The sequence below is a fragment of the Drosophila miranda genome, chromosome 2, assembly GCF_003369915.1.
Source record: "Drosophila miranda strain MSH22 chromosome 2, D.miranda_PacBio2.1, whole genome shotgun sequence".
Classification (NCBI taxonomy): Eukaryota; Metazoa; Arthropoda; class Insecta; order Diptera; family Drosophilidae; genus Drosophila; species Drosophila miranda.
This window is the reverse complement of record NC_046675.1, coordinates 28,704,486-28,718,446: the sequence shown is the minus strand read 5'-3', so window position 1 is coordinate 28,718,446 and position 13,961 is coordinate 28,704,486. Positions and strand designations below refer to the sequence as shown.

The window sequence follows — 13,961 nt, the reverse complement described above, 5'->3', positions numbered from 1 at the left end:
GTAACTATATACTGCCACACTGATTTTCTTGCCACCATGTCTAGCTCCCACACCTTGCCAGTTTTATACTTTTTATAGTATTCTCCAGCTTTTTTTATGACGAGTTATGGGTTTCACCTTCTTGTCCCATGCACCAATATAGAAATCGTGTGTAAATTATGGAACTTGAATACAAATAATTCATCAGTAGTTTACTGAATATTTTGGAACTGTGACGTATTTTCGGTATATTTCTGAAAGTCAGACTGTATATCTATCAATTTCGCGGTCACACTGACGGTCGCAGATATTAAGTAGCAAAAAAAAAAAACGTATCGAGTCGAGAGTTGCAGAATTATAGCAATTAGAATACCGCAATCTAGTTAAGGTGGCTAACAAATTCGCGTTGTTGGTTTGTTGTTACAAGTATCGCGCATCGATAGGGAAAATCGTCTATTGCATTTGTATACAGAGCAGGTGGTGTTGTCTCTCTCAGGCTTGCACGCTCGCTCCTGATGTGCGAGCGAAACAACAACAAACAAGTTACAAGGTGTGTGTTGGTGTTGTAAATACAGTCGTTGTTGTTGTTGTACGGTGCTGGTGGATGTTCAGCGCCTTTTTTTTTGTTCGTGTGTTGATTATTTTACTTGCGTGCGTTTGCTTCTCGTGGGCGGCTGTTGGGACGATAAAACCGTGAAAATATTTGGGAAAAAGTAAACTAACAGCCCAATAAACGACAAGTGCACGACCAGCTCAATAAGGCTGGTTAAAGTTCAGCTCAAGTGTCAAATTGGGTAAAGAAAATCGATATTCGCTGTGTGAAAAGGTGTTTTGTTAGCGCCCCAATCAGAAATCTACATATTACTGTGTGAAAATAGTGTAACAAAAAAAGAGTGGAAAGAATTTCAAGTTTTTGGTGAACCTCCCTCCCTCCCCCCAACCGACGCTCCCAAAAAAAAGAGATATTTCTTTATATGCGTTGCTTGACCACTTTTGACCGCGCGCATTTTTCCCTCGCCCGAAACTAGTTTTTTTATACAATTTGCCTTTTGATGACGTTTTAAAGCCGTGTTTTTTGTGTGTACGGTACAAATTTAAAGCAATTTTCCCAAAAAAATCAATAAATTCAAGCTTCGAGTATACACACATTTTCCGTTTGGAGAAATTTAACATGCTTTAAGCGAGAAAAACGGATGTGGGAAACCACCCTCGCACTCTAGCCGCCCCATTGACTCCACTCGCCCCCCTCCATTGAGAGCATCTTTGGAAGGAAGAAAATATATAGAGTAGAGTGCCGTGTCGCTTATATTCCTCCCCCAAAAGCACCTAACGCGCCCCCTTTTGCGGCATTTTATATATGTACATATGTAACATCTTCTGTATATGTGTGTTGTATGTTTGTGTGTATGTATCTGGCTATGTGATCTGTAGGCGTGCTCCGTGGAAAGTGCATTGCTCCCCCTTCTCTATCCGTCGCCCCATTATTGTAAACATTACAAAAGCGGCGTGCAGAGCGGCGGCCTCGTTTCATGCATAGAGTTGTGCGCGTGTTCGTGTGTGTGTTTGTGTGTTGTGTGCTTTTACACCGTTAAAGTTAAAGTTCTCGCGCAGTCGGTGCGTTTTTCGGCAGTTGGCAACACGTTGACCCAATAACGGTGGAATAAGAACTTCAACTCTCGCTCACACGCAAACACACACACACATACTAAAGAACGCCCATATGCATGAATGAAGCAGAAACAGCGCCCGCATGCCGTTAATACTATTATTGTGAAATCTCTGCAGATGCTGCGGCGGCGACCCACATAATCCCGCTACTTATGTATGTTCCTGTGCATGTATGTATGTATGTAGCTGCTGCACAGTGGAACCAAAATTAGCCCCTGATTTGTAATGCAGCGTTTTTCCTGTTTTATTTTTGGTGCTGCCTTTTGTTTATATCGAGAGAGCGATTTTTCGTTCAAGTTCAATGAACCAGCAACCAATGGAATGCCTCGGGTGTTTAATGTGTGTGTGCGTACGCGTAGGTTTTTTTGAGTGTGAGTGAATGTTACCAAAATTTGTTGACCGTTTTTATCACCGTCAATAAATTAAATATCAATATGCGGTGGCAACGTGTGCTGAGTTGTTTATGGCCATTTTTATTTACATAAATGATTCAACAGAAAAGAATTGCGTGGCTTATTAAAACGTCGGCGAAATTACCTTGACATTGAGAGATTTTCATGTACAACAGTGCCATTGTGTGAATGTGTGTTATTGCGTGTGTCAATATTTTGCGAGTGGAGCCCATGCACCAAGGTATCTTAAAGTGAAGGTAAGGCATGCCTGCTCTTCGGGTGGCCTATTTTACTACCCTCTCGCTCTCATTGTGAAGCTCTCGCATACCGAAGCAGGTGTGCAGGACAGTTGTCTGAGTGCCTTACCTTCTTTGTTTGACACCTTGCCGTGTGCTATCTCACTCAGACACTTGTATTGAAGGCCACCAGATTTTAATTGCATAATGCTCGAATTCCACTACACTCCATGCACACTGCAATGCGACACCTCCGTCAATATCGATAGCTTGGCGCCGCTTTATCGGTAAAGAAACCGGGAATAATACGTATATATCTTTCTCCTCATCCTTTTTGCAGTTCCAACACAATTCCATCTTCATTCAATGCAAAACTGGAGCTAGACTCCAGCAAAGACGACACCATTCACTCCGCAAACTTGAACAAAAAACTCGTCAAGATTAAAAAGTTCAAGCTGGACGATATGAAGGAAATGGTGGGCGGCTGTTGTGTTTGTTCGGATGAGCGGGGGTGGCCGGAGAACCCGCTCGTCTACTGTGACGGCCAAAACTGCATGGTTGCCGTGCATCAGGCATGCTATGGCATTGTGACGGTCCCCACCGGACCCTGGTATTGTCGCAAATGTGAATCCCAAGAGCCCGCCTCCCGCGTCCATTGCCATTTGTGCCCCTCAAAGGACGGGGCGCTCAAGAAAACAGATCAAAACAAATGGGCACATGTGGTGTGTGCTCTGTATATACCCGAAGTGCGATTCGGTAATGTCACCACCATGGAGCCCATACTTATATCGCAGATACCGGAGGAACGCTTCCACAAAGGTGAGTGGAAATGGTGTTCTTTAGAGCTGAGATTTGATATAGAATTTGGTATTTTACAGCCTGCTACATTTGCATGGAGATTGGAAAAAGTGGCCGTTCCACCAAGGGTGCCTGCATGCAGTGCAACAAATCCAATTGCAAGCAACAATTCCATGTCACATGCGCCCAGAGCCTGGGTCTGCTCTGCGAGGAGGCAGGCAACTATTTAGATAATGTGAAGTACTGCGGCTATTGCCAGCATCATTATAGCAAACTGGTGAGTATGTGGGGGGAATATAATTATGATCTCCACACTAATATGATTGCAACTTTGCAGAAAAAGGGCGGCAACGTCAAAACCATACCGCCATACAAACCCATACAACATGACACCTCATCCGATTCGTGTTCGTCGCCCGAGAAGGATATTGACTCCACAATGAATGCATCAGCTACCTCGGCAACGAGCATTAAGATAACCAGCAGCTGCAGCAGTGCCAACAGTAGTGCCTTGAACGCCAGCTCTTTAGGGGCAGTCTCCGGAGGCGGCAGCGGCAGTGGTGTGTCCTCATCGTCCAAGCAGCGCAAGAGCAATGCATCGGGCAAGTCATCGAGCAGCAGCAGCAGCAGCTCCTCATCATCATCCACGGGAGTGGTGAATCCCACCTCCAGTTCCGCAGGTTCGGGCGGAGGCAGCAATCTGCCAGTCGGAGGAAGCCTACTACCATCGAGTAGTAGCACTAGCAATATTAGTAATAGTACCAGCACCAGTCTGCCGGCTGGCACAGGAGCAGCAGCAGCTGCTGGCGGAAACGTGGCCGGTGGCAGCATAAGTGCAATAAATCTACCTTCCTCTGGCAGTGGCTCTGGCTCTCAGAAGGCCTCCGCCACCAGTCAGTCGACAACATCGGCAAACACCACAACAAAATCCTCGGCCAGCAGTTCGAGCAGTAGCAGCAGCTATAAGGACAAGCATAGCAAAAGCTTGAGCAAGCAATCAAATTCAAGCAAGGAAAAGGATAGCAGCAAGGACAGCGGAAATAATCCCCCTAGCAGCAGCACGAGCAGCAGCTTATCGAATTCAACAGCCACCTCAACATCTACGAGCTCCTCTTCGTCGCGGGAGAAGTCTTCGTCGAAGTTATTGAAAAACAAGGACACCACACCCATTCAAATTCCAAGTGCCACAAGCAGCAGTTCGAGTATCAGCACATCCATCAGCAGCAATACCCAGCCGAGCAACAGTTCGTCAACTCTAACAGCCGCCATTGGTTCTGCCGCTGTAAGCAGCCCTGTGGCTGCCCTATTCGCCGCTGCATCAGCCAATATCTCGAATCATGCCCAAAACCTAAGTACGAATGGAGGAGCAGGCAGCAATGTGAGCACTCATCTGAATGCCAGCAGCAGCCGCAGCACGGGTTTCGGTACAGAACTACGTCCGGGCAGCAGCACTTTGAATGACTCTTCTTCGGTCATTGCGGCAAGCAGCAGTGCTGACACTTTACCAGGCGCTGGTTCGTCTGCAAGTAATCTGACTGCAGGCCTGGGCCAGGGCTTAAGCGGAGGAGGAACAGTCTCCTCCACTGTGGCCACTAATTTGACCACAAGCAAGGCATCCTCATCATCTGCAGCAACCTCGTCGTCGTCTTCCGTCAGCAATCCCACACAAACCACGAGTGTGGCATCGAAAAAGCGTAAAGCCGATTCGGTGAAGCAGTCAAGCGGCAGTGGCAGTGGCCCACCACTCATCGCTCCATCAGCCTTGGACGATAGCAATAGGTGGGCTACGAGAACGGCAAAGAAAAGGTCTTTTACATGTTACAATTTTTCCAAATTTAGTTTAGAAAGGTTTCCCAATGTCCACTGATAAATGATACGCTTACCAGCGAACAGCGGAATGCCTATACCTCCGATAATTATCATTTTGTAATTTGTTCAATAGTTGTAAACGGCTCTTAACGGAGAACCGAGTTTGTTTATTTGTAGAAATTATCAATCGAATCGACCAACATCGTATGAGACCTATTTTCTTACCCAAAAAATCTATCATCTCTGTAAAAAATATTTATTGATTTCTGTTTCTATAAATCTATAGTTCATTTCGCGAATTGATCAAGGATACACACGTGACTCTGACGGCACTAACAGATTTTGAAAAGGAAATAGAAAAGAGCTCCAAGAGGGTAAGTTTTATTCCAACAAATTGTTTACCTTTAAGTATATACTTTTGTTCTATAAATATACTGATAAACAATCGAATATATGAAGAAAAGAGAATGGAAAAGCTCTTGAGCTGTAGATTTTTGTATCTCTTGAGTGACTTTTCGTTATATTTTGCGATCTCTGTCGAGTGTTTCTCCCTCTCTCTCTCTCTGGCTAAAATGTTGCATTTTGAATGATGTTTTACACTTGTCTCGAGCATGTCATGTCCACATTGTTTGCCAGAGGGAATACACTATAATATTAGTAATAGCAAATATCTACATATATATTCGTTTCACTTGCCAAAAGTTGAAGGCGCAGGCGCTTTTTACCGTTCTCGTATCATATTTATAGGTGGAAGAAAAAATGCAATTATTTTTTGAAAAGAGCAAGGTGTGCGTGGAATTGTACAAAGGTGGGATCTCAAAGGAATTTCTTGTTTTTTCATATTACCCTTTAAAGTATTTTGTGGGGGGATATAAAATTTGGGATTCGGAGAATCCATTTTGCCCAAACTATTATTCAAATTCAAAACATGAATGGAATATTAACATAGAAATGATTATGGGCTCTCATTTTTCTTTCCCGCTTATACACTACCGATTTGGATACACAGATCACCGCGTAATGCAGCATATCTCAACGGTCCTTCTTCGTTTCGTTTCCCCCTTTCTCTACAATGGGTACCTTACAGTCTCATAGTATCTCTTTCCCGCTTGTCTACTTATATTTTCCCCCATTTGATTGATGTACATTCGACGTTACCCCCATGCCCCATTAATTTTCTGTTTGAACCACAAAAATGCATGGCAAAAATACCATTGAATTGAAATTTAATTAAATGCAAATGTGCATGTTAATTTATTGATCGACATCGACTTTGAGCCAGACAGCAGGCACTACCACATCGTTGATTCAATAGAAAAACTAACAAAAATATATATATACGTCTCTTTTTGCCTTGTCATGAGAAGATCCTCCACCTGGAAAAATTCTGAAAAATTCAGAAAGAAAATGTTTCATAGATTAAATTTATTGGAATATATATGCAAGTATATTTTGTGATTTGTTGGGTTTGTTGGCTCATTTATTGTTGTTTTTTTCTGTTCAGCTGATGGTAGAATTGTTGTCTATATACTCATCCCTATAGTGTGGCTCTTGGCGACATATCGCTGTGGTTGTCGTCGTTGTAGCCGTTGTGCCGTGTGCAGCGCCACAGCGACAGCATCGAGAATTATGACAATTTTGCAGAGCGATCAGTTGAAAATCGTTGTTAATCGAAGCTAAAACTAAAATTAAGAATACTTTTTTCCTTTGCGAATCTTATTATTACGAACGAAAAGTAAATATTAGAAACCATCATGGATTAAGGGACAATCACCATACCCCATCCGCAGCTCATATAATCCAAATATTCAAATAATTCAGTGCCTGTGCAAAAATATCGGTTAAAGCAATCCAGTTTTGTCCTCAAGTTTTCCAGTTTAATTTTAGAAATTGTGTGATATTATGGCTCACATTTTTGTGACCCACAAAAAGTGGAGGAATGCTGTGTGTGGCTCCACAGAGGAAGCAGCGCTGATTCCCACTCCTACTCTTATTTATAGATTTGGATATTTTTTAGTGGAAAAAGCCTACACACGCAGCTGTCTGACTCAATGAAATTTGAATTGTCTATGGGGAGTTTTCTATATTTCGGTACAGTGGACAGTAGAAAACAGTTTAGTACATGTACTAAATGTGGTACACATTAAAATACTGAAAAATTGTTCAAGTTAAAGTTAAGACTGCAATTTGTGTGATAATCAAGGATGTTCACAGCATTTTAGACCACAACATATGTGCTAAAAATTCATTTTTTTTTATAAATCAACAAAAAGTCAGACTTCTAACAAATTTTAGATCATAGAAGATTGACTCAATCTTTAATCTATATAGAAAGCTAAAGGAAATTGGTGTACTAAACACTATCAAAAACACCTAAATCAGTTTAGATCAAAGAATGGATCTCCGGTTTCAGTCTTAATTAAAATCAGTAAGAAATTCTTGTACTAAACCCTAAAAGGAAGACCTAAAGAAGTTGATCACACGGAAATTTGTGTTAATAATCAATCTATCTTCAAATGAACAAGAAATTCGTATACTAAACACACTTGGAGACTGAAACAGTTTAGATCATGCAATAAAGACTAAGAAAAACACAATCCGCTTGAAATTATTTTAGTACAGTTAGAAAACAAAACAAAAATGATAAGAAGAAATGCTGAGGGGAATCCAAAAACTTGATGTTGTCCATAAATTCCACATCGGTGATGTTCTAAAAATATTTAATCATTGAAATTTATACCCCAATGAGTTAACAAACAATTTAGTTAAACGTTTCGTATGATTAGATTTCAGTATTTAGCGTTTAAATTCATAGAAAATATAGCCTAGAGAGGTTATAAACAAATTCCCAGATGCTTAATTACGTTGATTATTGTACGTGTACTCCCAACGAGAAAATGCAGCGACCGCAAACTTTATGATCTTGCGCCCTCCACACCCCAGGGGGAAAACATTTTCACACAACATTTTTACCCTCAAAAACTAAGCGAACATAAAAAACACAAACTGAAACGGCAAGAGGCAAGAAGAAGCGATTGTAGAATGTGAAAACACACAAAAAATACAAGTTGAAAACCGCAGAACTGCTGCTGCTCCCCAATACAATCATAATATTTTCCATCCCACTCTCTGGGCGAGATGATATTAGATGAAAAACTGAAAACTGAAAATGAAAACGAAGGAAAAGTGCTCCGTGTTGCTGCTGTTGCCGCATCTAAAGTTTCTCAACTCAAAAAAACTGTGAGCAGGAAGAATCATCTCGGACTCGGCCGTGCCGTGTGCACTCAGAAATATATAGATTAGTTTGCTTTGAGCAATCTTCCAGTTCAGTACTCGGCGCTTCCGTGTGTGGTTTTAGTGCGTTGTGTAGGTTCCCGTCTCCGTCATATATCTATATCTAGACACAGCTTTTAACCGATATTTGCACACGTCTGTAAACTGCACCAAAACCCCCACCTGCATTTCCAACTCTAATCTAAACCATCCCCAACGATCACAAGAAATCATAGACTGTGGTGATTCAGATCTCAAAAGTGTTTTTAGTACACAGTCTCGCACACATCACATCCCCATATATCTGTCATAGCCTCGCGGTCACTTTTTTGTGTGTTTCTACCTGTCTGGGTTTTATTTTTATACAAAAATATTCTGTATTCTGTATAGATACACATTTATTGCTCATGTTTTTCTGTGATGTTTAAAGAATTTTCTCTGAATTTTGCCGAGAAAAAGTGAGAAAGATAGAAGGGAAAATCTTCATTAATATTACGTGTACGTCTGTGGTTGGGTTGGGTAATTTTTCTAGCCCCAGGCGATGACGTTTTTGACGACTGACAGATAAGGTTTTTGATAGATGATCTACATGCTGTAAATTGAGGGATAAATTAGTGAAAAGATCATTTAGATTTTTCAATGAACGCAGACAAGATGACCCAGATGAGGGCCACCATTGGATTTTAATTGATTTAGATCATACACTTAAGCTGGACGAGTGTTTAGGCATTTATAGAATGTACTGAAACATTTTCAGTCTTTAAAAAACAAATTTGCATAAAGAAAATAGAGTTTAATAGTGATCTAAAAATTTAGATCTATACTAAAACTTGTTTTCGTCATACACGATTGATAAAAAGGTCTTTTATTGATTTTAGTACTGGTATCTTGAATTTAGATATGTGCTAAAACGTACTAAATGTACTAAAACATATTCTAACCGCTAAAAACTGAAAATCCGACACCTTTCATCGCTTTCATCACCCAGCCAACGCTTTTCGTCCCACAACTCCACGCTAAAGCACCACGATTCGATTCTATGTGTTCTCCTCTGCTCTCTTTGTGCACTTTCAGATAATAAGAATAGTAATTTGTACTCTCGAGTAGATCCTTTCGATAGCGAACACACACAGAAAACGAAAACAGAAATGCCTTTCCAACCGATCGAGGCCCCCAAATGTCCGCGCTGCGGCAAGAGTGTGTACGCGGCCGAGGAGCGTCTGGCCGGTGGCTATGTATTCCACAAGAACTGCTTCAAGTGCGGCATGTGCAACAAATCGCTGGACTCCACCAACTGCACAGAGCACGAGCGCGAGCTGTACTGCAAGACCTGCCATGGACGTAAGTTCGGACCCAAGGGCTACGGATTTGGCACCGGCGCCGGCACACTCTCGATGGACAATGGACAACAGTTCCTGCGCGAGAACGGCGACGGTCCATCGGTGAGGAATGGCGCACGTCTGGAGCCCCGTGCCATTGCCCGTGCCCCCGAAGGCGAGGGATGCCCACGCTGTGGCGGCTATGTGTATGCGGCCGAACAGATGCTGGCCCGCGGTCGTGGCTGGCACAAGGAGTGCTTCAAGTGCGGCAGCTGCAAGAAGGGTCTCGACTCGATCCTCTGCTGCGAGGCGCCCGACAAGAACATCTACTGCAAGGGCTGCTACGCAAAGAAATTCGGCCCCAAGGGCTACGGCTATGGCCAGGGCGGCGGTGCTCTCCAGTCCGATTGCTATGCTCATGACGATGGTGCACCGCAGATCCGTGCTGCCATCGATGTGGACAAGATCCAGGCGCGTCCCGGCGAGGGCTGCCCCCGTTGCGGTGGCATGGTCTACGCCGCCGAGCAGAAGCTGTCCAAGGGTCGTGAGTGGCACAAGAAGTGCTTCAACTGCAAAGACTGCCACAAGACGCTCGATTCGATCAATGCCAGCGATGGACCCGATCGCGATGTCTACTGCCGCACCTGCTACGGCAAGAAGTGGGGCCCCCATGGCTATGGTTTTGCCTGCGGCTCGGGCTTCCTTCAGACCGACGGCCTCACCGAGGACCAGATCAGCGCCAATCGTCCCTTCTACGCCGCAGACACCACATCGATCAAGGCGCGCGAGGGCGAGGGCTGCCCCCGTTGCGGTGGCGCTGTCTTTGCCGCCGAGCAGCAGCTCTCCAAGGGCAAAATGTGGCACAAGAAGTGCTACAACTGCACCGACTGCAAACGCCCGTTGGACTCGATGCTGGCCTGCGATGGACCCGATGGCGATATTTATTGCAAGGCCTGCTATGGCAAGCACTTTGGCCCCAAGGGCTTTGGCTATGGCCATGCCCCCACTCTGGTGTCGACCAGCGGCGAGTCCACCATTCAGTTCCCCGATGGCGGTCCCCTGAACGGAGCGCGCACCTCGGGCGGATGCCCACGGTGTGGCTTTGCCGTGTTTGCCGCCGAACAGATGATCAGCAAGAGCCGGATCTGGCACAAGCGTTGCTTCTACTGCTCGGACTGTCGCAAATCTCTGGACTCGACGAATCTGAACGACGGGCCCGATGGTGATATCTATTGCAAGGCCTGCTATGGTCGCAACTATGGAACCAAGGGATGCGGATATGGTATCGGCGCGGGCGCCTTGACAACGTTCTAAAAGAAAACGATTTATGTCTGTGAACCGTTCCGTTCCGTTCCGAATTTTCTGTCTAATCTAACTCCCTCCCCTCTATCTATCCCCTAACTGTTTTAACTAACTTTTAAAGGAATTAGCTAACTTAGTCTTCGTTTTCTTCCAACGATATTTCGATCAACGATGCAACAAATCTATTTTTCTTTTAGGTTATGTGAGAATAAGTTTAAAAAATAATAAAAACTTGAAAAAAAAACCGCAACCAAAAGAACTTACGAATCAAAAAGCGAAACTAACCATCGAAACCAATGACCTAACGATCTATTACGACAAACCAACGGCAGAGGCCCATGAAAAAAGGCTTAACTTTTGTGAAGGTGCAGTCCCAGCGAAAGCACAGGACTTATAGGAGGACTAATAGGGAAACGAAGCGAGCCAAAAAGTCGTTTATATTTATTTTTTGTACACAAAGCAAAGTATGTTTCATGCTCCAAAAAAAAAAAAAAACAAAGAAACATACTTTGAAATATTCTATATACTACTCATGATATGATAAAAGATAAACATTGATACAATGAATGATGAAATGATGAAATGATGAAATGAAGAAATGATGATTGATATATGACGATGATGTATATTTAGATGATTTTTAGTTCTTACGATACTTATATGCTTACGAAATCTTGATTATTTATAATGATATATTTTCAAACCCATTTCTCATCACTCTTTAATCTCTTGAAAGAAATCGCTCTGATTTGGATATAGAAAAATAATACTTATATATCATACAACAACACACACGCACATAACATCCAAATAATATATATGCCCCAGTGGGTTCCATGAAAACAAAAACAACAACTAAGAAAACGAATTTCGAAAATGTTTTTCGTAGTTTTAATTGATTTAATTGGGTGCAACATACCGCAGATATCTCTACCTGTACTGTATGTTGAATGCCCCCATCTAGTGGATGGACGCATAGATGGATGGAATGGATGATGACCTGGTCCAATGAATGGTGGGTGGGTGGATTTCGGTTTTTTGAATTGAGCCACCTCATCGGATCTATATATAGATTCTCCTCGATTCGGTTCTCGACCGACTAAACATCATGAAAAATAATTTCTCAACCATACGCACGAGAAGAACAAGTTCTCTAAATATACATATGAATATACAGCAGATCTCTAGATCTCGTGTGTGTGTTTTTGAGAGTAAAACACATTCGAAAATGTTCCATAATGATTTTCTAAATATAAATATGATGCTGATGCTCATATCCTCAAAAGCTTTTGCTTTTCCACTCAAGAGAAAGATTCAACTCTGAAGAGAGAAGAAAAACTCTTAAATCTTTGAGGAAAACCTCTTGAATTCCAAAGAGCTTCTGAGTGAGAAAATATTTTCAGAATGTGTTTATAAGGAATACTTTTACCACGTGCCTGATTGATAATGGTTGTATAATAAGTGAATCACTCGAGAGAAACAATCCTTAAGTGAAATACCATTTAGAATAAAGTGCATTTTCGTGTGACGGAAGGTCACAAATATTAGAATTAATGTTCTTGCACTTAAGAACGATACTATTCGTGTACACCCACCACCGAAACCGAAACAAACATTATTCACATTTCTATTAATTCTTTTTGGCATTCTATAGGGAGGGCGGCAGCTCTTCATGTGACGTTATGTTGCCATGGCTGCTTTGGGGGCCAAAAACTAAATCATTTATTTATTATTATTTATTTTATAAATATTAAAATAACTGGCAGTTGCGGGCCAGGTGTGTTTTTGTGTTAGTTGATGCGGATATTTATAGATTTTTGATTTTAGTCAGCGTCTATTTTCGATTAGAGGGATTCTGTTTTTGAAATTGTTTCGCATATGACACAGCACTTGAAATATTGATCAGAGATTGTTGTTGCTGCTTGTGGATGCTTGATGATCTCTAAATATACTACGATATACATTTAATTTTTTATATGGCTTTTCTACTGTTTAATTACGGTTTTATTTGTGCCCCGTTCAATGGCGCGAATAGATTTATGGCTTGTTGAAATATGCAACTATTTGTATACTCGATTATGACTTTGGGATATAGAACATGTGCTTGTATTTGTGTGTTGTTGCTTTTTTGTTTTTGATTACGGAAGAGATTTTGCAAGGCTTTTAACCGATTTGAGATGTTGCAGAAAAGGAGATGTGTTCTCCGGTTGAAATGATTAATTCAGGAAGTGGAAATGCGCTCCAAATATCTATCATATCTATTACATTTACGTGACTTACATGCATTTAATGGGGGGCCACAGCTTATTGATTTCCCATTACAAATTGTCGGAACAAATCGGTTGGGGGGGGAAGTAGAGGGTGCCCAACCGAGTGGAACGGAACGAACTGAAACTCTAGAACCCTTAGCCACAGAAACAGCTAACAGACTGCTGCTGGGTTTCGCATTTTGGCTGACAAAATTATAAATTCTAAATTGCGATTGCTATTTTTCATGTTTATTCCTTATAGAAGACAACCCCTCGGTTGCAACCACATTTATTGGATCAGCGGGGGGTGCAGTCGAAAATCAAACTGAAGGAGGAAAGGACCCCATGCTGCTTTTTTGCTGTTTTGCGGTAGTGTGTACACACTGTTTGTCGATAGTGGTGGAACGAAAAAGATTCGCGGCAACGGTAGCGTTTAGAGTTAGGGATGGGTAATAACTCATAATTTTGGTCCTCTCTTGACTGTTTCAATTATCAGCGGTAGTCCAGAAAAATCCAACGGGAAGGAGAGAGAAAACACCACGTGCTACCATGCACTACCATTCTAGGTACACATACATATCTATAATAAAAACATTTTTTAAAAGGCAGGGTTTTTATGGCATTGCCTCTGTAAATCGCCTCTGATTTGGGTGCCCATCTGCAAAGCGGTTCCCTTTAAATGACCATAAAAATCATTTGGACAAATTCGTTTATCCTAAAGAAATTAATTTATGAGTTCCTTTTATGATTGGTCGAGAAGTGAGGTCCACCATACAACACCTTGTTTGGGTGTTGGGCTTGGGGTGTGCTGTGGGTTCTCGGGTTCGGCTGGGTCGCGTGTTTCCTGAATTTGTCATATTCATGGGCCCGACACGTGGCCCGTTATTGCGTTTTATTGCCGTGACTCTTTGTCCCGAATAATGTCCCCACATTGAT

At 42.3% G+C, this 13,961-nt stretch overlaps 2 protein-coding genes and 1 long non-coding RNA gene across 7 annotated transcripts in view; 2 read left to right on the top strand and 1 right to left on the bottom strand.

The window, feature by feature from the left end:
* The first annotated feature begins 114 nt into the window (after nt 1–114).
* The window catches only part of LOC108155079 (protein AF-10), a 27,558-nt gene continuing 13,711 nt past the window's right edge, over nt 115–13,961 (top strand). Inside the window, exons 1-5 of one of the 4 annotated variants that reach the window (XM_033388331.1) lie at nt 115–529; nt 2,616–3,094; nt 3,154–3,350; nt 3,411–4,879; nt 5,169–5,256. In XM_033388331.1, the coding sequence (XP_033244222.1) occupies nt 495–529; nt 2,616–3,094; nt 3,154–3,350; nt 3,411–4,879; nt 5,169–5,256 (2,268 nt within the window). In that variant the 5' untranslated portion in view covers nt 115–494. The remainder of the gene's footprint in view (nt 530–2,615; nt 3,095–3,153; nt 3,351–3,410; nt 4,880–5,168; nt 5,257–13,961) is intronic. The other 3 variants (XM_033388332.1, XM_017285691.2, XM_017285694.2) reach the window with 3 other exon arrangements.
* LOC108155084 lies at nt 6,102–13,469 on the bottom strand. The gene is made up of 2 exons (XR_004471776.1): nt 12,945–13,469; nt 6,102–6,269 (listed from the first exon to the last, which is right to left on the bottom strand). It is a non-coding gene; the product is annotated as an uncharacterized LOC108155084 (long non-coding RNA).
* On the top strand, nt 6,516–11,271 carry LOC108155080 (muscle LIM protein Mlp84B). Of its 2 annotated transcripts, none has more exons than XM_017285697.2 (2): nt 6,516–6,617; nt 9,230–11,271. In XM_017285697.2, exon 2 carries the CDS (start codon nt 9,304–9,306, stop codon nt 10,786–10,788), a length of 1,485 nt encoding a protein of 494 aa, XP_017141186.1. In that variant the 5' UTR covers nt 6,516–6,617; nt 9,230–9,303; the 3' UTR covers nt 10,789–11,271. The 2 variants fall into 2 exon arrangements, with proteins under 2 accessions (XP_017141186.1, XP_017141187.1); XM_017285698.2 differs by lacking the exon at nt 6,516–6,617 and adding an exon at nt 8,180–8,248.